Raw genomic sequence first — 26,660 nt, 5'->3', positions numbered from 1 at the left:
ACATAAAATACGAGGCTAATCTTCTTGAATGGCAGGTAGTCTCAAGTAGAGTGATGTGGGCAAATATCAGAATGGGGAACTGGACAATGAGACTTATTTGTGCCTATGGTCCCAGAGAAGGTTCTACAAAGGAAGAAGTGGAGGAATTTTTTGATGCTTTAGAGAAAGCAACTGACACGATGAAAAAGGAAAAGTTGGCCTTGTTGGGGATCTAAATAGCAGAGTAGGAAATGATTGTCAGACATACAAAAACATTTTAGGAAAATTTGGAAAAAAGAGCAAAGCTAATAATAATGGCAAATACCTGTTGGATTTCTGCTCAGGACACGGACTGGTTATTACTAACACAATGTTCCAACATAAAAATGTGCACAAATTCACATGGAGAGAAGAGGCAAGGAATAAGAAAAGTCTCATTGACTATGTTATAGTTGATGGTGATGTTTTCTCCCCTGGTGCAGGACACCAGAGTGTACAGAGGATTTGAAATTGGAAGTGATCACTATTTAGTCTTCAGCAGGATAAAATTGAATTTAATATTGAAAAGAATAACATCTAAGAAAATTTTAAAGCGAATAAAAGTTGAGCAGCTCTTAGATATGAACTGTAGACTAAAATACACAAAGATTATTGAAGAAAAAAATGAAAGGTTTTGAGAACAGGAACCAAACCTTGGAAAATCAGTGCCAAGCCTTGAAGAAACTCCTGATTGATTCAGCCAGAGAGAGGCATGTGGTGAGGGTGTGTGTGCAAGGATAGAAAAAATCAGAACTCCATGGTGGACACAGGAAGTTAAAGAGGCAGTGATGGAAAAGAAGAAAGCATATCAAAAGTTCCTGGCAAAAAAGTCAGCTTGTGCTCTTAGAGAATACAGAGACAAATGTAAGAAAGCTAAACACTGTGTAAAACTAGCTAAATAAAAGTCATGGGAGGACTTTGGCAAGAACATAGAAAATAAATATCAAGACGGTGGTAATATATTCTGGAGGTTGTTGAAGAAGCTTAGAAATGGAGGAAAGAGTGCTGTAAAAGGAGTTAGAGATGATAAAGGTGACATGAAAACAGGAGAAAAAGATATCCACAAAGTAGGGAGTAATTACTTCGAAAAATTGCTAATTGAAACAAGCAGTGAGAGCACAGTGGTAAAAAAACACTCAACAGGCATACAGTCAGGAATACGCATCCATACTTGAAGTAAAAAAAAGCCATCAAAGACTTGAAATGTGGAAAGGCGGCAAAAGTAGATGATATTCGACCAGAAATGCTGAAGTATGGTGGTATAAAAGTCTTACAGTGACTGCTGCACTGCATAGTTCAGAAGGCTTGGACACAGGGACGAATTCCCGATGATTGGAGTAGAGCTCTCATAGTACCCATATATAAAAAAGGAAATAAAACTGAATGTGAGAATTACAGAAGTATTTCCCTACTGAGTGTTCTGGCAAGATCTATGCAAGTATACTTGAGAAACGGTTGAGAAGAATTGTGGAAGAAAAGCTTGGTGAAAAACAAGCTGGATTCAGGCCAAATAGAGGCTGTCAGTATCAGATTTTCACTTTATGACAAATAGTTGAGAAAGCATGGGAATATAACAAAGATCTGTATTTAAGTTTTGCCGATCTGGAAAAGGCATATGACAAGATGCCAAGAGAGACGCTATTCAATACGCTACAGTTATATGGTGGCAATGGGGCATTATATCAAGCAATACGTAGTCTTTATTTGAGTTGTAAGTCAGCAGTTAAAATTGAAGGAAGTACAGGAAGATGGTTTAATGTTAAATATGGTGTGAGACAAGGATGTACATTATCCCATCTGTTATTCATTATCCATATGGATCACATTACGAAGGAAAGTGGTATTAAACCTGATATCAAAATTGGAGATGTTAATGTCAGCTCTTTACTTTAAACAGACAATGTTATACTTCTAAATAAATCTGCTACAAGTTTGCAAGATTCCCTGACTAAATTGAATAACTGTTGTAATAGATATGTTATGAAGGTCAGCAATAAAAAGACAAAGACGATGAAAATAGGTAGAATCGTTGAAAATGTCAACTATCTTGTGAACGGGAAACCTGTGGAAGAAGTAAAACATTTCAGCTACTTAGGCACTATTTTTATTGAAAATGGTAAATTAAATATGGAAATAGACAACAGAATTAACAAAGCTGGTATGATAGGAAGTCAATTCAATAAATTCATATGGAATAAGAGAGAAATTAGTCGGAACACTAAATTAGCACAAAACAAGACAGTGTTCAAACCAGTTTTAACTTATGGATCTGAGAGCTGGATCAGAAGTAAAACACTTGACCAAAGACTAGAGACCGCGGATATGAGTGTCCTGAGAAAGATTAGAGGCATGAACAGATGGCATCAATGGCAATATCATATTAAAAACGAGGATATTAGGAAAGAACTTGACATTGTCAGTATCCAGGAATGCATTAGCAGAGCTAATCTCAGGTGGTATAGTCACTTAAACAGAATAGACAAGGAAAGATTAGCAAAAGAAGTGTTCTCTGCCAGGTTGGCAGGAAAACGACCGAAAGGAAGACCAAGATATAGGTGGATTGATACGGTACAAAGTGCTTTAGACAATAGAAATATAAGATCTGATAATGTTGGAGTCTTGACAAGTAACAGACTGATTTGGAGGAAAATTGTTGAATGGAAGTTAGTAATGATGTAAATTTTTCATGTAGTACTATCATATCATGTACACCCCTTGAGGGTACATGTCAGGAATTTGATGATGATGATATTTAGAAAATCTTTGTAAAGCATGAATGTGGATAGCATGAATTCGAAAGCCACAAGTAGCAACACGATGGGTGATAGAATTTTTTAGGACAATTAATCCTCACCTAATCATCCCACAATTCTCTGGAGAGGACCACATTGATGTGTTGTCCTTCTTCAAGTTTGCTGAAGAATTAAGAAATTCTTTTTGAAGGGCAAAGAATTTTTTGTATTCCTCTCCTATATTGTGAGACACTTTGGAATACAATAAATTCAAGGATATCCTGATATCCCAATTTTACAAAGTTAGAAGTGCAGGTCCGAACCCGTGGAGATTACAGAAATGCACCCAGTAAAGAAAAGAATCCATTAACGATTTTTTAACAGATTGCTAACTTTAGCAAATAGCCTGAGCGTATCAAATGATGACATAGGCCATCTCGACTAGGCAGTTTTTCACCAATTCAGATTAGGGATAAAGGAAGAATTCTGGGACATAAAAAGAAAATTAGCAATTTAGACAAGTGCTACCTAGCAGTAAAGGAAAAAGAGGAAAGGCTTGGCGACTGTCATCCCGCATCTAGTGCCAGCCATATACACACTATTACAAAAGAATCTGATTCAAAGAAAGATGCAAAAGAGCAACAGACAGAGAGAAATGAAGACAAGAGTAAAGCAATCACAGTGAATAAGGTTGAAAAGACAGAGAGACCACCTCAAATGTTGCAGGCTCTTTCAACAGGGAAGAGATACACTCTATAATCTATAATCAGACAAGAGGTAGAAAGAATGAACCAATCTCTGATGGAAAAATTTGACTCTGTTCTCAAACAACTGCAAGAAACCAGAGCAAAACCATCCACAGAGATCTCGAGTCATGAACGAATGGGTAACGAGGGGGCAAGCAGAAGGGAATACCCCAATGCTATAACTGCAACAAGTTTGGGCACAATGCCAAGTACTGTTTCTGAAATAAAAGAAAGTTTTATAGAAATAAGCAATTTGAATCAAATATGCTTGTTACTCGCCACCATCCCACAAGCAGATTTAGAAAATAAGAGAATTTCAGGAACAACACACTAAACCCATGACTGTCATTCAAGGAAGAATAAGGCGAATACAGTGTGATGTTTTGCTAGATACTGGATGTTTCGATAATAATTGGATCGCTATTCAAAAGATTAAGATCCAGAGTATATAACTGTGTTACAAGGCTGAAGAAATCTGTTAAGCTAAAAGGAATCGCAAATCCCACTATTTATGCACCAAGGAAATTAAAGGTAAACGTGGTTGCCCGGCTTCGGTCTAAATGTCGTTCCTGAGTTACTCATTCTCCCAGAGATCTCTCGACTTAGGGCTCAAATAATACTGGGAATCGACTTCTTAAAGAGACATGGTTTCACATGTAATTTCAGCACCCAGGAAATCTCCCTGATTGGGAAATGGGGGGTTGAAGCAGGCTACTCGAAGGGGGTACTCAGAGATTTTGAACGGACAGAGCCAGTGAGGGTAGAAGGATGAACAACCACAACTACAGAGGAAATAAACAAGCTGACGTGAGCGAAAATGTAAACGGAAAGGAAGAAAATGATCCCTCAGTAGTTAGAAAAATCCAACAAGATGATGTGGGAAAAACCTTTCACATCTCAAGTGTGAAGGTGGCAGTAAGTCAGGAGAAGGATATAGAACTCACAGAAAGTAATGAAAAGGGCACAATAGAAATAAACTTTATAGAGATGGAAGAAAGGAGCAACGACAGACGTCCTACCTGCCCGAATTACATACAGTTATATGACCTAGCTAAACTACGGAGGATGCAAAAGGCGAAAAGAGGTAATGGAAATGAGCACCTTAATTTTGAAGGAAACAGAGAGAGAGAGAGTAAGGTATCAAATGACTAATTATCCAAGGAGTAAGTTAAGCACTAACTCTGACAAATGTGGGTCCCAACACCTGTTGCAACAGAAAGAGCCCACATATCGGACTGAGTGCTTTCTTATCTCACAAAAGGCCAATAAACCTGAGTATTATCCACTCCAGAGAGTAAGTAACACACAGCATACAGATGATGTAAAAAAAAACTTATCATCCACATTCATAGCTGAAAATTTTTTCGTGAAGGGGTGGGCCTTTGTAAAATTCAATGCAGAGTAAATTTTCCCAATTTTTATTGCATCGACTTTTACAGGGGTCACATCCAAAATGTCACAAAGGTAAATTTGTAACATTATATGTAAATAACACTAAAAGCCTATGTATTGAGCCTCAGAGGAATTAACATGCAAAATTGTGTAAATAGAAGATGTATGAATATGTTAAGTTCAAGGTAATGTAATTTTCTATGTAAGTAATACCAAAAGCCAATGTATAAAAACCCAGAAGTAACATGCTAAATAAAGTAAACAGAAGATATCTTAAAATAGAAGTTCAAGGGCAATACTTTAGAATTCGGAAATGTATTTGATGTTAGTATTTAGTATGGAGGAAACCTATTATATCCAAAGCCAGTTCGATACCGCCTTCAAAGTCAATAGTAAAAGTGGGTGGAATACATCAGAAGCAGGTCCGCTATGCTGTTAAAAGGATTAAACTTGCACTTCAGGGAGAGCTAGAAGTCTGCGCCTTCAAGAAGGGTAAGAGTTTGCCCGTGAAAATACGGGAGTCTCAGACCTTCGTCGAAAGTTTCCGCAGGAATGTTTGGGGATCCCAAACCTTCACCCACGGTCCCGTGAAAAACCAAATATAAGGATCATAGAAAAGTTATCGAGCATCGACCATCAGCAGAGCTGATGCCAGAAGAAAAAAAGAGAAGGGAGTCGATCCATGGACTACGTCGAATCCGGATGAGGTCATGGAGGGAGAACCGGAGGTGAAAACTTCCAGAGCGAATAGCGGTTCAGGACTAGGATGACTAAGCCTTGATCATCTGACCTTATGTCCGAGTATCTATAATGCCAGAAAATCGCACTCCATGAGCTCTTCCAGAGAATAATACGGTATCCATGAAACCTCTAAAGTGATAGCCCAAGACCTGACATAGAGAGGAATTCAGGAAATCTGTAAAGGAAGTATGAACAAGTGCACTATACTGATGAAGGAGTCATGTGAGTTTATTTGTGTTGAAAATTTTCTTATGTTGTGAAGAACTGATAATTTTATAGAATTACTATATATAGTAGAATGAAAATTAGTTTGCATAAAGAGAAGTTGTTTTCAAAGTAATTTTGTCGATTGTAAAAGACTGTTTTAGATAAGATTATAGAATTACTATATATAGTGTTATGAAAAATAGTTTGCATAAAGAGAAATATATATTAAGTGAAGGCTGGAATTTATGGTTATAGTTAATCAAGGCATGATAATTCCTAAATTGTAAATGGGCTGATAGTTATCTAATTAAATTGCTTAATTATTTGTATTATTTGTAATTTGTTACATGCTTAAGTAAATGTCCTAAAGAAAGTTTCCTCTAAAGTGTTTACTTAGAAAGGAGTAAAAAGTAGCATTTCATTTGTGTATAATTTGTATGATTGTTTCAGTATAAATAAAGACATGCTTGTTTTATTTACAAGGAATGCCGCCTGATCTTTTATGCAATGCACTATTCCAAAAAAAAATGCGATCCTGTGAGCAGGAAGTTTAAAAATAGTTACGAATTAGAGTTAAGAGTTAGCCATGACTGTAAATAATTACTGAGGAGAGCCTTTACTGAAAGTATTGATATTTTCTTAAGCCACATGGAGACCTAGTGGCACAGTCTTTAATAAAAAATAAATTTTCCGAGATCTCCAGTATAAGGAAGGAATACTAAAGGTAGAGCAAAGAGATTAAAGTTAACATAGTACATGAAAGGAAAAGATAAAGTTAAAAGGAGGATTAAATAAGTTTAATGAAAGAATAGAGATATAGAAATAAGGTATAATAATAGTAAATCAGAGTATAGATAAAGTAAAAATAAAGAAATTAATTAAATAATAAGTGCACAAAAATAAAGATAGACATATGGATCACACAATGCCTGAATAAGCGATCATTTTACAATACCATTTGTGTGACAGAGTAGAATGTTCATTAAAGGGGAGGGAGGAGATGGAGAATCGATTAGCAGAACTGCCACCTTCTGGACAGAATCAAGGGAGTTTTAGGAAAGGGGCAATGCTGCCAACAATGATTCATTCTACTTTGTCAGACAAATGATCTGTTTCTATGGATGTCTTGATGGCCTGTTCAACTGAACTAGAATTCATAATTCTTCCGCCATGGCATGCAGTAGTGAAGTAAAGATAGGAAACTGACCACACACCTACAAAAGGTAGAAGAAAGACAATATGATGGTAATTTGCTAAGAAGCATTTTTACATCAGATTTGATCAAATGTCCTGGAACTGTTTAGAGCAACTGCTAGTTTCTCTAAACCATTCCATGGCATATGTCCAGAGGTAGATGGATAATGGAAGGAAAATGCAATCTATACTCATTAGCTGGTGAACTTCTGGATAGTGAACATGACTGTCAGAGAAATGGGAAAATATTCAACAGCAAACTTGCACCATCAAGAGGTAACAGAGGTGGAAACAGGTGGACAGAGAGCTTAATTGCTGTTTGAACATGATATAAATTGTTTTGCTTTCAAAATTTTCAAATCAAATTGATATATGAATTCGATTGAAAACCATACAAATCCACATGAATGATTTTGTGTGTGTGTGTGGTTGAAAGTGAAGTTAAAGTTTTAGTCTCAAGCCATTTGAAATATACTATAATTGCTATTTAGCTGATATCTATCAGTTTAAATGGATTTAATATGGGCCTACAAAGGAGTGGATGCCAAACATTTAAACTTGAAGACAAAGTAAGCATATATTTAAAAAAAAAAAAAACTGATTTATGGTGATTTATACTTGCATGAACATTTTCCAAATTGTTCATGCAAGTTTCTCAGCATTTAATGATTTCTTTCCTTGATATGCATAATGTTCTTCAGCACATACAAGAATTAAATATTTATTCCTGGGAAATTTTTCCTTTCTCCAATTCCAGTAATAACTAGATCATATGGCCACTCAGTTTCAAATGAATAAGATGGTCTTGTACAGTTATTATCATCATCATCAAATTCCTAACATGTACCCTCAAGGGGTGTGCAGGATATGTAAGTACTACATGAAAAAATTACATCGTTACTAACTTCCTATCTACAATTTTCCGCCAAATTAGTCTGTTACTTGTCAAGACTCCAACATTATCAGATCTTATATTTCTATCGTCTAAGGCACTTTGTACCGTATCCATCCACCTATATCTTTGTCTTCCTCTGGGCTGTTTTCCTGCCAACCTGGCAGAGAACACTTGGTTTGCTAATCTTTCCTCGCCCATTCTGTTTAAGTGACCATACCACCTGAGATTAGCTCTGCTAATGTATTCCTGGATGCTGACAATGTCAAGTTCTATCCTAATATCATCGTTTTTAATATGATATTGCCATTGATGCCATCTGTTCATGCCTCTAATCTTTCTCAGGACTCTCATTCATATCTGCAGTCTCTAGTCTTTGGTCAAGTGTTTTACTTCTTACCCAGCTCTCAGATTCATAAGTTAAAACTGGTTTGAACACTGTCTTGTATACAGCTAATTTAGTTTTACAGGTTCCCCGTTCACATGAGTTGACATTTTCAACGATTCTACCTATTTTCATTGTCTTTGTCTTTTTATTGCTGACCTTAATATGCTGACATATCTATTACAACAGTTATTCAATTTAGTCAGGGAATCTTGCAAACTTGTAGCAGATTTATTTAGAAGTATAACATTGTCTGTTTAAAGTAAAGAGCTGACATTAACATCTCCAATTTTGATATCAGGTTTAATACCACTTTCCTTCGTAATGTGATCCATATGGATAATGAATAACAGAGGGTATAATGTACATCCTTGTCTCACACCATATTTAACATTAAACCATCTTCCTGTACTTCCTTCAATTTTAACTGCTGACTTACAACTCAAATAAAGACTAAGTATTGCTTGATATAATGCCCCATCGACACCATATAACTGTAGCGTATTGAATAGCGTCTCTCTTGGCATCTTGTCATATGCCTTTTCCAGATCGGCAAAACTTAAATACAGATCTTTGTTATATTCCCATGCTTTCTCAACTATTTGTCATAAAGTGAAGATCTGATCTTGACAGCCTCTATTTGGCCTGAATCCAGCTTGTTTTTCACCAAGCTTTTCTTCCACAATTCTTCTCAACTGTTTCTCAAGTATACTTGCATAGATCTTGCCAGAACACTCAGTAGGGAAATACTTCTGTGATTCTCACATTCAGTTTTATTTCCTTTTTTATATATGGGTACTATGAGAGCTCTACTCCAATCATTGGGAATTCGTCCCTGTATCCAAGCCTTCTGAACTATGCAGTGCAGCAGTCACTGTAAGACTTTTATACCACCATACTTCAGCATTTCTGGTCGAATATCATCTACTTCTACTGCCTTTCCACATTTCAAGTCTTTGATGGCTTTTTTTACTATGGATATGTATTCCTGACTGCATGCCTGTTGAGTATTTTTTTACCACTGTGCTCTCACTGCTTGTTTCATTTAGCAATTTTTCAAAGTAATTACTCCCTACTTTGTGGATATCTTTTTCTCCTGTTTTCATGTCACCTTTATCATCTCTAACTCCTTTTACAGCATTCTTTCCTCCATTTCTAAGCTTCTTCAACAACCTCCAGAATATATTACCACCGTCTTGATATTTATTTTGTATGTCCTTGCCAAAGTTCTCCCATGACTTTTGTTTAGTTAGTTTTACACGGTGTTTCGCTTTCTTACATTTCTATCTGTATCCTCTAAGAGCAAAAACTGACTTATTTGATAGGAACTTTTGATATGCTTTCTTATTTTCTTCACTGCCTCTAACTTCCTGTGTCCACCATGGAGTTCTGATTTTTCTATCCTTGCAGACAACCTCACCACATGCCTCTCTGGCTGAATCAATCAGGGTTTTCTTCAAGGCTATATTGTTATCTGAATCTCCAAGGTTTGGTTCCTGTTCTCAAACTCTTTCATTTTTTCTTCAAAAATCTTTTGTGTATACAGATGTGTCTACAGTTCACATCTGAGAGCTGCTCAACTTTTATTTGCTTTAAAACTTTCTTAGATGTTATTCTTTTCAACATCAAATAAAATTTTATCCTGTTCAAGACTAAATAGTGATCACTTCCAATTTCAAATCCTCTGTACACTCTGGTGTCCTGCACCAGGGAGAAAACATCACTATCAACAATAACATAGTCAATGAGACTTTTCTTATTCCTTTCCTCTTCTCTCCATGTGAATTTGTGCACATTTTTATGTTGGAACATGGTGTTAGTAATAACCAGTACATGTCCTGAGCAGAAATCCAACAGATATTTGCCATTATTATTAGCTTTGCTCTTTTCTCCAAATTTTCCCAAAATATTTTTTTATGTCTGACAATCATTTCCTATTCTGCTATTTAGATCCCCAACAAGGACCAACTTTTCCTTTTTCATTCTGTCAGTTGCTTTTTCTAAAGCATCAAAAAATTCCTCCACTTCTACCTTGGTAGAACCTTCTGTGTAACCATAGGCACAAATAAGTCTCATTGTCCAATTCCCCATTCTGATATTTGCCCACATCACTCCACTTGAGACTGCCTGCCATTCAAGAAGATTAGCCTCGTATTTTGTGTTGAATACTATGGCTACTCCTTCTTTTCCTTGTCATTTCCTGAATATAACATTTTGTATTTATTGCTCAGAAAATCTCACCAGTTTTTGTCTTTTTTGTTTCAGTCACCCCTATTATGTCGATCTGTACTTATCTAATTCTTCAGCTAGCTCCATTTCTTTGCCATTCAGGCTTCTTATGTTTATAGTACTGATCTTTAACGCTGGGAATGTTGAGTTGGGGTGTGCTTTAGGATTTGTTGCAGTAGCTGACTTTTCGCTGTTTGCCCTGGTTCTGTGGCGAAAACAACGGGGACCTTGTTTAACTGGGCGACGCCCCAGCCAGCATGAAATTTTGTCATGTTTTACCATCATTTTCTATATTGGTTTTATCCAATAAAAATACAATTTGGTTGGCTAAATCCCAAATTGCCAGACCATCCTCGTTCAGTATCCAGGTAGATACCTAACAGGGTGCACCACGAGAAGGTGAGGATTGGACATTAGGTCAGAAGCCCTGGTAGGTTCTCCGCATTCCTTTATAGGCTATGTGGAGGTCTCCTCTCAGTTATAGAGCTTTGATCCTTAAGCACCATGTACAGTTATTATGTGATACCAAATTGTAACAGACATTCAATGATTATTAGATGATGCAGTTTTGGCTACACTACAATCCAATTATTTTGTATTATCATAAATCAAAGTGTTTAATACTATTCTGAATTGCATATTTATGTCATAAGGAATTCTTTCATGCTCACACACCAAAAATTTCAAGTGATTGAAGCTGAAATGAAGTAACATGGTTATTATGTAGGATTCTGATAATTCAAATCAGTTGTATGTGTTTACTGTTGTGCATGCCAGCACGCTTCTGTTGCATATTTGGTGAACCATAGTTAAGAAACTTTTAGTCAGATTAATGCTAAGGTTTGTATTCAAATGCACAAGGTCTAATGAAATCTTTATAGACCTCCATATTTTTGTTTTGTCATAATAGCATCATTTAAAATTTCTAATTTATTCATTGAGCTTGACATTTTTCATCTAAGCTATCATTCTGATTAGGTGATAATGTGATGACAGTACTATGGCCTCACATCTCAACCGTTCTATGTCTTAGACATCTTAATGCAGTGTTCAATATATTTCACTGCCTGTTTTAGTGAGGTCTTGCAGTTTCACTACAAGACTGGCCTGAGCAAGCTTCTTTCTTCACTTCAGAAAAAGGCTTAGAAGAACAGCCTCTAAAACCTAATATATGGAAGATGCATGTCAGTGATGTTTTCTTAGCTTGGAGCTACACACAGAATGCCAGAGATGGGATGTCACAGCACTATTATCTTCAGCAAATCAGTATGCCTAAACAGAAAAGACAGCAAGTCTTATGGAATGAATCAGAAATCTTACATCACTGTCTTGACAAGATCAAGAGAAAAAGCTGGGAGACTATATGGATATCTTATGGATACCCTGTACATATGAGTACAAACTCCATCATTAATTGTGTGACAATTTCCTAGCTATGATCCACCAAATACAAAAGCAGCACACTATTAACATGGACCATGTAAATATGCTCATAACCAGTGCTTTTGTTAGGATGGAATGTAACAGTATGGCATACTGGCACTTCTGTTAACAGTGACATTTAGAAATTTGTAATATTCAGTAATTTTTTGTGCATTTTACCTTGTATACAAATAAGTATAATTATTTAATGAAATTTGCATTTTTCACTACATCTGTTGTGAACATGTTTGCTATGAAACATTTTTATATTTGCTACATACAATTTTTATTAAAAATTGTACACATTTCACCAGGGGCGAATGCTGGTCTTGAAATTCATGCTTGCTCTTATCATCATTCAGGGAGTGAGAAGTGTGATTGAAGTCTGATTAGCAGAATAATGAATTACTGACCATTTAAAACTACATATTTAAAAATTATGTACATTTAATCATACAAATGATATTCTATCTTTCTCAATTTAGTTACTTGAATACAAATTCTACTCTACGGTTCTTCTTGATGAACTGGTCAATAACATCGTCATAAAAAGTTGGTTGTAACTTAATTTTCCCAAACAACATGCACACTTGCAAAGGCTGGCTGAAGTTCACTGGCTAGAGCTGCTTTCACTGCATATGGCCTGTGTTTAAGACAACGTGAAGGGAGCAGAAATTGCTATGCACGCGCCTGAAATCACAGTGCTGTAGCGAGATCTGGAAACTCACACAACAGAGCAAGTCAAGATAGCTTTGACTTGACGAGCAAGCATCGGCCTTCGATACACAATGCAAAGCTCAATTATTGCCAGGCAAGCTTAAGACGTCTTTTGTCTATAAAAATAAAAGCCTAAATGGAACTTATAAATGCATGCATTTGTTAATAAATATTACTGCTTTCTCAAGTAATGAGCTTGCGCAGCAAGCATGGAGAATTTGCCCGTGCATTTCACTTATTTTTTTTTACATACATGTACAATATATTTATGCTCAATAAATGGTGTTATTTACTTAATTTGTTATTCTTATTCCAAAAATCTTATTATACTATGAAGTAAAACATGAGCAAATAATTTATTAGTTTTCTTCTTATATTCTTTTTTATTTTAAATATTTTCTGATAAAAAAAAAAAAAAAAAAAAGCAGAAAATAAAGTTTCTTTAGAAAAGAAATTCACACTGATCGTTATTTTCATGCTAATTCTCATCATCATCATCCTAGTAAAGATTGGATCTATTTAAATCCTGTTACTTTGTGCTCATAATATTTGTTCCACCAAAAACCTTTTACAATAAGAATTGAATTATATCAAATCTGCTTTTATGAAAAATGGCTTTAATGAATTCTTTATTAAGAAAACCTTTAACAGCTTTAGACAGCCAGTCTCTAGGTCTCCTGAAGATATTGCTCAGATTCTGCTCCCTTCTATTAAAGGGATTTCTGAATGTATAGCTAAAGTTCTAAAATCTCTTTATATCGTAATATCCTTTGTCCTGTCAGGAAGATTTCTACCTTCCTTTCTCCACCCAAAGACAAGTTTTCTCCACTCAACCTTCCACTTGTCTAAAAGATCCCATGCTCCTGTGGTTTGTGTTACTTTGGACAGTCTGGTAGAGCTGCAGCCATCATGAAGATCTGATCCGTTGTGAAGAACATAAATCTTACGTCCAGTACCATGAACTAGAATGGTCTGACCTAGTAGAACATGCTATCTTGACTAAACAGTTTTTTTTGGAAGAAAACTAAGCATTTACATAGAAGTAGATTTCTTATAGAACACTTATATAAAGAGAGTTATAAAACCTTTCTAAACCGACCAAACTTCTGATAGCTTTTGGTTATCCCCTTTATGGGAAATATTATTGTAATTTTTTTTATTTGTTTTTCTAAAAGAATTGGGAATTTTGCTAATCGTCTGCTGTCCTATTAACACCATAGCGGCATGTTTTGAAAACGATTCTTTAATTGTACTTTTATATTGTATTCATTATCATTGTACCGAGGATGCTCGTAATACATAGGCAAAATTTTACAGCTAATAAATTTATTTCACGTAAGTTTAACTTTCCACTTTTAATATTTCTAAGCAAGAGAGGGTGAGAAGGAAAACTCAAAAGTTTATCAAAAGTGATGTAAATTAATGTATTTTCCCAGCAAAATTAAATTTTCAGAAAAATACATACGTTATTGTTTTCTTTTCAACATTCTTAGGTTCTGGTCTAGCCCTGTTCAGCACCTTAAGGAAATCTGACGTTTTGGCACGCATTCGGGAATGGATATAAGCCTGCATAACAGAATTTATATAAAAACTGATATTCAAAAGATGATATAATTATGTAAACATTAAAAGTGCATGAAGAACCTGCATTTCAGACTGACCAATACAATTATTCATTAAATTATTAAGGCAATTTCAGATCATATTAACACAAAGAAGAAGTATGCCCATTAAATCCACTAAAGATATACTCATATATGCTTCAACTATTAACAAAAAAAAATCAAGCACAGCAGAAGTAGCTTCCTTACTCACCCAATTATTTGAGTATTTTCTGAAAATGTCTCAGCAATTTGACAAGAAATTTGTTTATTTCAGATCAATAATGTATCATAGGCCAAAGCCAATATTATTATGTGACACATCCATAGACTAAGAACTCATTTGCAGGAGGGTACACCATACCACAAGATTAATCCACCACCTACATTCATTCTACAGCTCAGTATTTCTGACTCTTAACTTTGTCCTATGGCCAATTTACCTGTTATGTGTGATTAAAAACCTGAATGTCCAGGAAAATATAAAAATAAAACCTGCTTTCTCTGTGTGAGACTGACTAACTGAGCTTCATTTAAAATCCATACAAAGATTTTTCTGGTAATGAAAAGAATTGAACTTAGGTCTTTTCCAACTGTACTTACTACAGATGCAAAAGAGAAAAAATTAACATCAACGATTACAAGCACCTTTCTCTGGGTCGAATTATCATAACATTTTTTTTATGAAGATTACATACCAACATTTTTATATTTGTGGCACATTAGTACTGTAGGTAAGCAAGGGTTAGATATTTCAGAAACTCTGCTGTAGCAGAGTTTCTGAAATATCTAACCCTTGCTTAGACCAAATGAGGTACTTTTTTTTTCAAGCAAATTAAGACAAACATTTTTTTATGTGAGAATCTTGTTTAACTGCTAGCTGCTCACAATCTAATGAGTTAAAAGATAAATCACTTTTAGCAACCCTACCCTTCTTCCTATATGTATGTATATATATATATTCATGCAATATATATAACTGGCCTTGGTATTAAATAAATTAATAAAATTCTAAGGATAAATGCAACTACAGCATGCAGCATAAGAAAAAACGATTATCGCGTATAATGAGAAAAATTTATGGTAAAAAATACTACTTAAAGTTAGGGGTTTGCATTATATGCAGATCCTAAAAAATATAACATCTTATTAGACTTGCACACACAATATATATATATACTACCTAATGCCTATGCAACCAAATCTACTTGATCCCCTTGCATTCGGCGACCGAGCGGGCATTGTATCTGCACATAAAGCTACTTATATTACTGGCTTTATGTGCAGATACGATTTGCGCTTGGTCACCGAATGATAGAGCACAGTTAGGTATATCAGTTTAACCAGAGTTCATTTTAAATATTATTCATTAAAAGCCTAGCCTGAAAATGAGCCAACAGAAACATAAACGTTCATCTTTTGAAGCAGGATTTTAATTGCGTGTCGTGCAGTTTGCAGAAGTTGAAAGTTTATTTTTCACTTGGTTAGAGTATAATAAATTTAGTTTAATCCTTTATCCAAGTGTGAGCAAACAAAGTTTGCGCCTGAAAGTATCTTCAGGACTGGGGTAAGGTGGTACCACCTTACCCCAGTCCTTAAGATACTTTCAGGCGCAAACTTTGTTTGCTCACACTTGGATAAAGGATTAAACTAAATTTATTATAAGTTTGCAGAAGAACATAATAACAGTGCTGCTATGAGAGAATTTGGTGTGGCAGAGAGTAATATTAGACTTTGGCGTAAGCAAAAAGACAGTCTTGAAAAAATCCCCCAAACGAAACATGCCTATCGTGGAGATGTTGCATCCTTTCCAGAAATCGAAGAAGAGCTAAATGAATGGATTTTGATGCAACGACAAGATGCCATTATAGTAACAAGAAATGCAATTCATTTTCAAGCTGTACAACTCAAGAATGGTAAATTCAAGGACACACCAGGTATTTCATCTTTTTTTGCTTCGCCTGGGTGGTGCAACAGATTTATGGAATGCAAAGCATTAACATTATGACACCGAACAAAAATTGTGCAGAAGTTACCAAAGCAGCTTGAAGAAAAAGTTCAGTCCTTCCTTAAATTTATCATAAAATTACGGAAGTGCCACGGATACGAACTTTCCCAAATTGGCAATATGGATGAGATGCCCATGTACTTTGATATGCCTGGGAATCGAACGGTAAACTCAGGTGGTGAAAAGGGTGTCTTCATAAAAACAACGGGACATGAAAAAACGCATTTTACCGTTGTTCTAGCATGCATGGCAGACAGAACCAAATTAAAGCTGACAGTGATATTTAAAAGGAAGAAAATTCCAAAGCATATGAAATTTCCACCAGGTGTAATTGTTCGCGCCAATCAGAAAGGTTGGATGGATGAAGAAGGTGTACAATTGTGGCTGGATCAAGTATGGAACATACGACCAGGTAGCTTGTTACGTCAACAAAGCATGCTAGTCTGGGATATGTTCCGGGTGCATTTAACGGAGGCAAGCAAAGAGAAAGCACGTGAGCTACGTACAGACCTAGCAGTCATACCAGGTGTTCTAACTTCCGTTTTGCAGCCGCTTGATGTCAGCTTGAATAAGCCTTTTAAAGATCACTTACATGAAAAATGGAGAGAATGGATGTCATCTGGTTTGGTGAAGACGACAAAGGGTGGGAATTTTCAGAAGCCTGAGATCACCCTAGTCACCAGCTGGGTTAAAAAAGCATGGGATTCAATACCATCTGAAATGATTCACCGCTCATTTCTTAAATGTGGAATAAGTAATTCAATGGATGGATCCGAAGATGACATCATATACGAACGCGAGGATGACGCACAACAAAATGGAGAGCATGAAGACGATGACGACAACTGCTACACTGATGATGCAATCCCTACAGATGAATTTCTAAATGAAATGTTTGATGACTCAAAAGATGAAGAATTTAAAGGATTTTGACATTTTGTTTTAAAATAAATAGTTCTTTCGTTAATTCTTATTGTATTATTTATAATGTTATGGAACAAGATTAACAGATAGCATTATACGTGGACATGGCATTTTAGGGCAAGTTGTCAAACAAAGTTTCTAGTTTGCATTATACATGGATCGCATTATACATGAATAATATATGGTACATATTTCATTTAAGGAGTATATGCTTTGCATTCTTTAGTTTCTCTATCAATGACCCCAGGAATGTAGAATTCTGTCTTCCCAGAAGAAACTTAGATTTTTATTCCTCACATGAACACACACAAATAAATGCTAGTTAGGATTACAAACAGCTTCCATATAGCATGGCAAAGAAATGCACTGAACAATGATGGCAGGTGGAGACCACCTGTCTACTAATTCCCAAAATGTTAGAGTGTGGTTGTTTTAGTCCTAACACCTTTTCATTGCCCATAAAAAGAAGGTAGATCACCAAGCCTACCTTTTGTTTATGTTCTGCTGTTACTATTGGTGTTGTATTCTGATTGTTTGATAAGCTAGTTATACTCATCACCACTTTCCATTGCTCAAAGCATTGGCGCATCCAGGGAGGGGGCCAAGGGGCCTTGGCACCCCCCCCAAAAAAAGAAAAAGGAAAAAAACACCAGAAAAATTTCCAAAAATCTTTTCCTAATTAAAATTCTTTTTTTTTTTTTATTTATGTTGGGTCGTGTCTTCTATTTCTATGTTCGTTATATGTTCCTTATGAATTAGCGGTCACATAAGGTGGGAATACCCTATAGCGCTCGAGAATCCTGGGCGCTGTGAACGCAAGACGAACGAAGTAGTGCTTGGGAGCTACTTCGTTTGCCCGAGTCGGGCCACAGGAGATCACAGGTATCATGTATTGGCGATCGCTGCAGATGCTCAGTCATAGCTCGTATACAATGCGTATTGTGTATTCTCAAATCGTATACTCAACTCGACCCCCCCCCCAAGATTAAATCTTGAGTGCTCAGCCCCCCTCCAAGGTCAAATCCTGAGTGCGCCACTGGCTCAAAGGAAAGCAATATCAAGGCACAAGGGTTTCTCCTTGTTTTCTCCTTAAGCTGTTATAAATCTAATAACAGCTTAAGTACGAAATACTTTTTTTTTATATTCTTCTATCATTTCTCGATATTTCTTTTCCCCTGTTCACAAAATGAAATTTGCTACACATTAATACTTATCAAGCTGAAACAGACATCTGGAAGATAAAAATATGGAAACAATCTGAGAAAGATGATAATCGTTAAAAAAAAAAAAGTGTATTTCATACTTTGGCACCTATTAGATCTGTTCTGACCATACAAGGATTGGTTTAATGCTGAGATCATGCTCTTGTTGACAGACCAGAATAGAAAACAGAAGCAACAGCCTACTAATATTAAGCAATCAGCTTATTTATAACATATAGTAATCGTTATGTATTATTGTCAACTGAACTGATCAATTTAGTAACCATTTCAATTAATAAACAATTCTGATTGGTTGTTTATACGAGGCCTAGCAGAAAAGTGATGAGACAACATTCGTATAAAATTGTGTATTTAATTTATGGTCCCTGTCACAGTTCTCTGAATGTTTCTACAGTCTCAAAATATCTATCAATGGCTTGAGGAAACGAAAAAAAAGTCGCATTGAATTGGACAAGTATGGTGGATGTTCCAACACTGGAATGCAATTTTTTTTTTTTGGCTAAATACTCACAAATCGATAGTGCAGAATAAGAAGGCACAGTGTTATGATGCAAGATCCAATCATTCACAATCGCTGGACACATTCACATAATGCATTTTTCAACCATCTTACATTCATTCATTTCGAATGAACAACAATATTGAGTAAGTATCTCCTGGAGTGATTGTAAATTTAACTGACAATCACTCCAAGGGGTACTTGCTCGATGTGGTTCATTCTTGTTGTGACAGGCCACCCTGCATGTTGCTCATCTTCAATGCTTTCTCTCCTCTCCAAAAATATCATGTGCCATTTAAACACTTGACTAAACATGGCTCTTACTGTATGTGATTCCTAGTATTGTTTGAATTAACTATACTGATGATGTTCTATGATATTTAGGACAAAATATTTACTTATTAAAAAATCTTACTACTGTGGTTAAGTGTGAATGTTTAGTCAAGAATGCTCCACAGGTTTCATTATACAACAAAATTTAAACGCTTGAGCATGCGATAAAGAATCATTACCACACACACTCTGACACTTACTAAAAACACAGTAACTGAGCAGGTGTTTATCCTACTGATGAGAAACTGGCACTGATGGAAATAGCAGGAATCACTCTAACATACTATGTCATTGTCGGTTTGACAGTGCTGTCAAGTGTATGTAAATTGCACGAATTCCCTGATTAAGTCTGCATTTCATGCATAATGAAAAACCAGATTTCCATTCTCTTCCACTGAAGCAACTTGTCTTTACTTCAAGTCCTTAATAAACATTCCTCTTATGCTATTACAGAAAATGAACCCATATCTTACTACCAAAGCAGATTACTCTTTGGTGCTATAGCAATGAAGGCACTCATAAGAAATGCAATAACATTCATGTACAGTGACATGATTATTACAATAATTTAGACTGGACCAGACACTGAAAGCATGATGAAAATCAAAGTACTTCACGAAAGCAGGTTCTAGTTTGAAAGCTTCTTAAAGAAAGTTACAATGCTCTTACACATACATTGAACAAGAATTAATAACTATCCAAATTTTGAGAAAACTAATAATCAGAACACCAAATGTTACATGCAATGCTCTGATTATCTGTTAAGATTATTATTATATTTCTTTTTTTTGCTTAAATGAATAATCATTCATTTAATGTCTGTTTTTTCAGACTAGAGAAAGAACAATTTCAGTTTAATATACTTTTAGGGTTGCACAGCAAGGATTAACAACAATGAAAGTGGAGCACATTCCTCAATTAATTATTATTATTATTTTTTAGTTATTATTATTATGTGACACCTCCAGGGAGTCCAAAGACTCATCGAGGGAGAGTGTGCCAACAGCATCGAACGATTGATCCCCTTCCAACTACTAACCACGCTCAAACTTGCTAACTTTTTGTGAGCCATTAGTAGCAGAGGCTCTATCAATCGACCAACCTTTGCTCTATACAGCTGTTAATTCTGATGATAGTCATGGATACCTGGCAAACATAAGTTTCAGTTACAATGAACAGAATTAATTTTCTACAAAATGTTTTTCCTCATTTACAATGCATGCAACCTCATCATGGCCTGACAGAGGTTATCAACTAGCTACAGACAGTTCTGTCTTGTCAAGAGGGAAAACAAAGATCAGGGAAAAGAAATAGCAACTTTTTTTCTATAGTCAATTCTCAGTGCAGCATACTTGTAGGAATGGTGGAATAATAATCTGCCATCATAGATTCCCTGCTTTGGCAAGTTTCCTTTAGAACAGCAGCACATTTATGGGAATATTCAGCAGTTTATTATAATGGGTTTGGTATAGGGAGAGTCAACTGTATTTTTTTTTTTTTTTTTTTTTACATATTAAAGAAAGCTGAAGGATTAAACACAGCTCTCCACTTATCTGGAAGGACTACCATATAGTTATAAGTGAACTTCTTCAGTTAACATTCTAGAGCATTGAGTGGACAAATTCTGAATTGTGGGCCAGATAATGTTTCCACCAGCTTCTGCTCCAGTCTCTGAAGCAAGTGTAAGATATCTGTTTATATAATAAGAAAAAAAAGATGTTACTAAGTTTAAAGTGATAGGTTAATCTCACACTAATTATAGCACATAAAATTAAATTTTGTTATGTGCTCATTTAATTGTTTAATATGTTTCTGTACAATTTTAAAGAAACTATATTTAACATTTCAGCATCTGAGATTTGGATGTCTACTGGGTTACACTAATAAGATGAATTAGTACTAAGCATAAAGCAACATTAAATGCAATTCTAGCAGCCAAAATAGAGTGTGTGTAATATGAAGTAAGAGTGTGTAATATGAGGATCCCAGTACTCACCTATGGTGAGTACTGGGATTCTCAGAGGAGATAACATTACATCATAGTGAATGAAACTAAGCATAAAAGCAACAAACCTATTTTTTATTTATTGCTAACCTTCATGTTTAATGGCTCTCTATTTGAATCTAGTCATCAATTACCAAAACTAGAATGGAGACAGAAACATACTATTATTATAATGGCACCTTTGTAGTAATATAAAGTATTGTAAATAATTGGTAGGTCAGCTAAATTCAGCATCATTTTTCACATTAATTTGCTGTACAGATAAAAATTTACATTATTCAATCATTTTTGTAGATTTTAAAATATACCTTCTTTCTGTCTTGCCAAAATTCATATGAATTTGAATCAACTCTTTCAATGAAAGTGTTTGCCCATCATTCTCTAGAACAAAAACTAAACATTTCTGATATCACTAAAGAAATGAACTGTTACAGTTTCCTGTTTCTCACTTTAAAGCTATCTTTAGGACTGTCTTTTCATTCATAAATATTCAAAAGAAGCTAAGCTACTACCCTTCTCACCATGTTTCATAACTGCAGTTGTTAACTAACCACAATACTACATTTAATGTGCAAGAAACATTTCAAACATCTTAATGCTACAAATCACACAATAATACTGTTCTGCATGATGAGATTATGCAGCAACTCACTGAATAACTAGCATGCACAAGCATCACATTTAATTTAAGCAACCTATGAAAAATTAGTTTACTGAAGTTTCGAGTGATTCAGTCTAGACGTATCTTTACTAGGTTATAACAATAGTTTTATAAAACTACTTTTGGCTTTGTAATGAGAAAAAACATCTAGGTCAGTTGCTTTCTAAGCCAAAAAAAAAGTTTACAGATTTTTCTAAAATTTAATTTTTTTATATTTTTCATTAAATGCCATTCAAAATGCAATGGATGGGAAGACAGTGAATAAAAGTACATTTTTCTCCACCAGTATGATGTAGACTTAATGCATCTTAAAAAAAAATGCCACCGACTATTCTAACTAATTATTCTACATTACTATTTTACACTAAATTTTTCTTTCATTCAATCCATTCTGAAACCAAAATTGATATTTAATATAGTAGCAATCAACATAATCATTCAAAACAACTTCAGCACACAACTATCTAAACTTTTCCAGAACAGAAATATACTGGAATATGTTCTTTAAATGTTATGTACATACTATTTGTACATACATGGATTTATTTATCAATTATAATTAAAAATAGCACTATCTGACAGGTGCTTTTTTACTGCATGCAAGTCATGAGCCTGATATTAGTTCAATATAAACTGTGGCTCATTCAATTATTCTGAGAGGAATCAGTTGTTGCTTCAAATGACTCCTTATTTTGAATATCAAGTTTACTGATATATACAAGTATCCCTCACTTTACGCATTTTCACTATAACGCGATTTTAAAAAGTTAAAAAAAAAAAAAAACGCAACCAGTAGCAATTTCGCAGTCAACCTGTGCGTGGTCACGTGACTTTGTGCACGCACCGCTTTGACAAGGCGGCATCGTGCTGCATGTCAGTCTCACAGAAGGTGTAGAACTAGTATGCTCCATTGTTGGAGTCCTCTGCAATGCAAACATTATGGAAAAAAAGAGGTAATTGTGATCAAAATACTTCCAAGACTAAAAAACAGAGAAAAGTTATAACACTGGAGGAAAACTTAGAAGTTATATAGAGGTATGAACGTAATGAGCGCACAGCCAACATAGTCAGAGCTACAGGAATTTCAGAATCAACTTTAAGAACAATAAGAAATCAAGCAGAGAAAATAAAAGAAAGTTGTAAAAGGGCGACGAGAATGTCGACAACTAAGATAACACAGATAAGAGCAGCAGTTATGGAGAAATTGGAAAGGACATTGGCCCAATGGATTGAATATGAAAATCCATGTGCTGTTCTGTTATCCACCTTAATTATCCAGGCTAAAGCTAAAAGCTTGTTTGATGATTTTAATGCTATAGATTCTGATCATAAAGTGCAATTTTGTGCTGCAAGTGCTGGGTGGTTTGAACATTTCAAGGTGCGACATGAATTCCATAATGTCAAGCTGACTGGCGAGGCTGCCGGAGCTAATGTTGTTGCTGCTGAGAACTTTCCAGCAAAATTTCTAAGTATAATTCAGGAACATGATTATTTGCCTCAGCAAGTGTCAAATCTCGACGAAACGGGGTTTTTCTGGAAGCGTATTCCTAGTAGAACATTTCTATCCGTGCAAGAAAAGAGGGCCCCAGATTTTAAAGCTTGCAAGGACCATCTCACTTTGCTGTTAGGAGGAAATGCACCTGGAGATAAAACTAAACCACTGATATTTATCACTCCGAAAACCCATGTGCACTCAAGGACTACTCAAAGGAGGATTTGCCTGTTGTATGACAGTCAAATAAAAAAGCATGGATTACCAGAGATGTGTTTGAGTCCTACTTTTGCAATGAACTGCATCGTGAATTGAAGGCTTATTGTGACAGGATAAATGTACTCTTCAAAATTCTTTTGCTTCTGGACAATGCACCAGGACATCCTCCAAGCATCACTGAAATTGATGAGAATATTATTTTTCTGCCACCAAACACAACATCCCTCATTCAACCCATGGATCAGGGTGTTATTGCAAATTTCAAGAGTTATCTCTGCAGAACATTTTTGCAGCTAGTTCAAGCTACTACATGTACCAACGGTGAAGATAAAATTTCAGTGAAAGAATTTTGGAAGAAATATGATATAAAAATGGCAATTGACAACATTGGAGAGGCATGGGCAGAAGTTACGCAGTCCTGCATGAAGGGAGTTTGGAAGAAAATTTGGCCTGGAGTTTCTGATTCTAATGATTTTGATTCTGAACGTGAGCTTGCCAACTCAAGACATGACAGTTAAAATTGCAAAATCTGTTGGATTTGAGGATGTAGAAGAGACAAATGTGGATGAACTGCTCGAGTCCCACTCATCAGAGCTCACTAATGAAGATCTTCTGGAAATGAAAAACAACATGAATGATGAAAGTCAGGAACCCTGTGTTGCTGAGCCCATCAAACAGCTTTCAACAAAACAAATGACAGAATTTTTTAAACACACTGACAGTGCCAAAGTTGCAAGAGAAATTAAGAATTCTTTGACTTGCTACAAAGAACTTTATAGAGAGAGGAAGAATGCTGCCCATCAGCTGAGTTTTGACTGTTTCATTAAAAAAGTTGAAGATCATCAGCCTATCATCCCAGGGACTTTAAGAGAGTGATGATCCAGACTCACCAGACCCAGTCCATTCATTATCCAATTGAAGACTGTCAGAAGTATATAATGTTTAGGTGTTTATGACATTGTATTAATTAAATTCATTCATCCAGCCATTCAATCATTCATTAAAATTTGTATGTTTTGTTTATAAGTTTAAATAATTCATTCATTAAAATTTCTTTTGCTCACAGGTGTAAAGTTTAATTTTTTTTTTTTTATCCTTCTGAAGAAACCCCTATCCCTATCTCACCCATGCTAAATTCAACTCACTTTACGCGATTATTTCATAGAACCAATTAATCGTGCAAAGCGAGGGACACATGTAGCTTGTGTTATGCTAACCAGATTTGTCAATATACAAATAATTAGATTTCTTAGATTTGAATGACCAACTGTCCTTGAAATAACCCCAGGAGTAAATGTGCTATTTGCTAGACATTTGACTGGATCTTAGTTTGTTAAGATCAAACTAACAATGATCTTAAAATTGTTACGATCATTGTTAGTTTGATCTTAACAAACTTTAATTTTAAATTAAACTTTTTAATTTAATTAAAAACTTTAATTTAACAAACAAAATTATCAAAAGTGAAAAAAAATGTAATATGTTAAATCATTTGCGTTTTTGAATAATGTTACCACTTTTATAACTACTCATCATTAAGCAGTGGTCTCAGCAAGGCAATATAACTGCCATACTGCATCCTGTCTGGTGGTGTCCCTCCCCAACAACTGAAATCTATTAACAATATCTTAAAACTCCAAATTTAATTAATGAACTTTGATATGAATTCCATCCTAATCCTCTTTCTTATATGATCCACCTCTGTAAAAATGTCATGGAAATGTTGAGAGAGGTTCAAGCAATTACTTTGATTTTAAAGATATTTGATACTATTATTTTATTATTCTTTAATACTAACAACAACTAATAACTATTAAGGATTTATAAGACAGACTGATATAATTCAAAGGTTGGTGACACTGTCATACTTTGCTGGATAAGAGACCAGTAATTTCTAATGTATATATTGTGTATAGCTTCTATAAAGACATGACAGTGAACTAAGCCATGCATTTTAGGGCTAAAATTCAACCCATGTGACAACAGTTCAATGTTATATATTACTAGTGGTATTAAACAAGATAAAGCTTGCCAAAACTGAAGTGTTAAATGCAATTAGCAATTTGATCATGATCAAAGTCATTAAGAAGTGATTTTTAGATATAAAGTTATTAAATTTTTATTGGCAAGATATGAGATGATAACTGAGCCAGATTTATCACAAACAAATGAATTTTAAAAATGTTTTTCATTTTTAAAATTTTCATTAATTTATAAATCATGTATCTATTTATTTAGTTGATGATATTAATTGTTTGATTTCTATATTTTAATAAATGCTTTGTGGTTTATTGAAGCAAAATGAAAAAAAAAAAAGTCAATTCCAAAAGTTTAGTATTTCTGCTCCGAAGCCATAGTATTCAACACTAAATACGAGGCTAATCTTCTTGAATGGCAGGCAGTCTCAAGTAGAGTGATGTGGGCAAATATGAGAATGGGAAACTGGACAATGAGACTTATTTGTGCCTATGGTCCCACAGAAGGCTCTATACTGATGCAAAATCATACTGTTTGGTGATTTTAATAATAATTTAGTCAATTTTGCAGCAAAGTTTTCATAAACCATGTAAATGATATAAGCAACTTTTATGTGAGATCACTATAAAAAACTAAAACATTTATTACCATTTTCTTATTAACTAATATAACAGTATTTTAAATTTGATATAGTGACACCCTCCCTCACGGAGTTCGCTTTACAATGATAATCTCATGACGGTTTTAGCGATTGACGTGAACGTGAATAAACCAATGTGCAGTTTGCATGAATTGTTTGTTTACACCATTGGTGCTCACTGCATCTCCATCTGTGTTTTGCTGTGAATTATAAATTGTTTATTATTTTATTTTAGTTAATAACAGTAGATGAACTTAGGTGCTGTTGATTCCAGTGAAAAGAAGATACATAAACCCATTACATGCTAAGATTAAAATTATTAAATTTAGTGATGATGGTGTATCAAACACTGAAATAGACTGCAGGACTTACTTTGCAATACTGTTGTTGCAGTTGTTAAAAA

The 26,660-nt window shown here is 35.0% G+C and overlaps 1 protein-coding gene across 1 annotated transcript in view; it reads right to left on the bottom strand.

Moving 5' to 3' along the window:
- Arpc2 (Actin-related protein 2/3 complex, subunit 2) overlaps positions 1 to 26,660 on the bottom strand; it is a 178,606-nt gene that overhangs the window by 19,450 nt on the left and 132,496 nt on the right. Inside the window, exon 9 of the mRNA XM_090403251.1 lies at positions 14,141 to 14,241. Within this exon, the coding sequence (XP_090259377.1) occupies positions 14,141 to 14,241 (101 nt within the window). The remainder of the gene's footprint in view (positions 1 to 14,140; positions 14,242 to 26,660) is intronic.

This window comes from Typopeltis vanoorti, chromosome 13 (genome assembly GCF_054136105.1).
Source record: "Typopeltis vanoorti isolate ZY-2024b chromosome 13, IOZ_Tvanoo_1.0, whole genome shotgun sequence".
In the NCBI taxonomy this organism is placed as follows: Eukaryota; Metazoa; Arthropoda; class Arachnida; order Uropygi; family Thelyphonidae; genus Typopeltis; species Typopeltis vanoorti.
The sequence above is the reverse complement of the archived record's forward strand: the minus strand, read 5'-3'. Positions and strand labels throughout refer to the sequence as shown.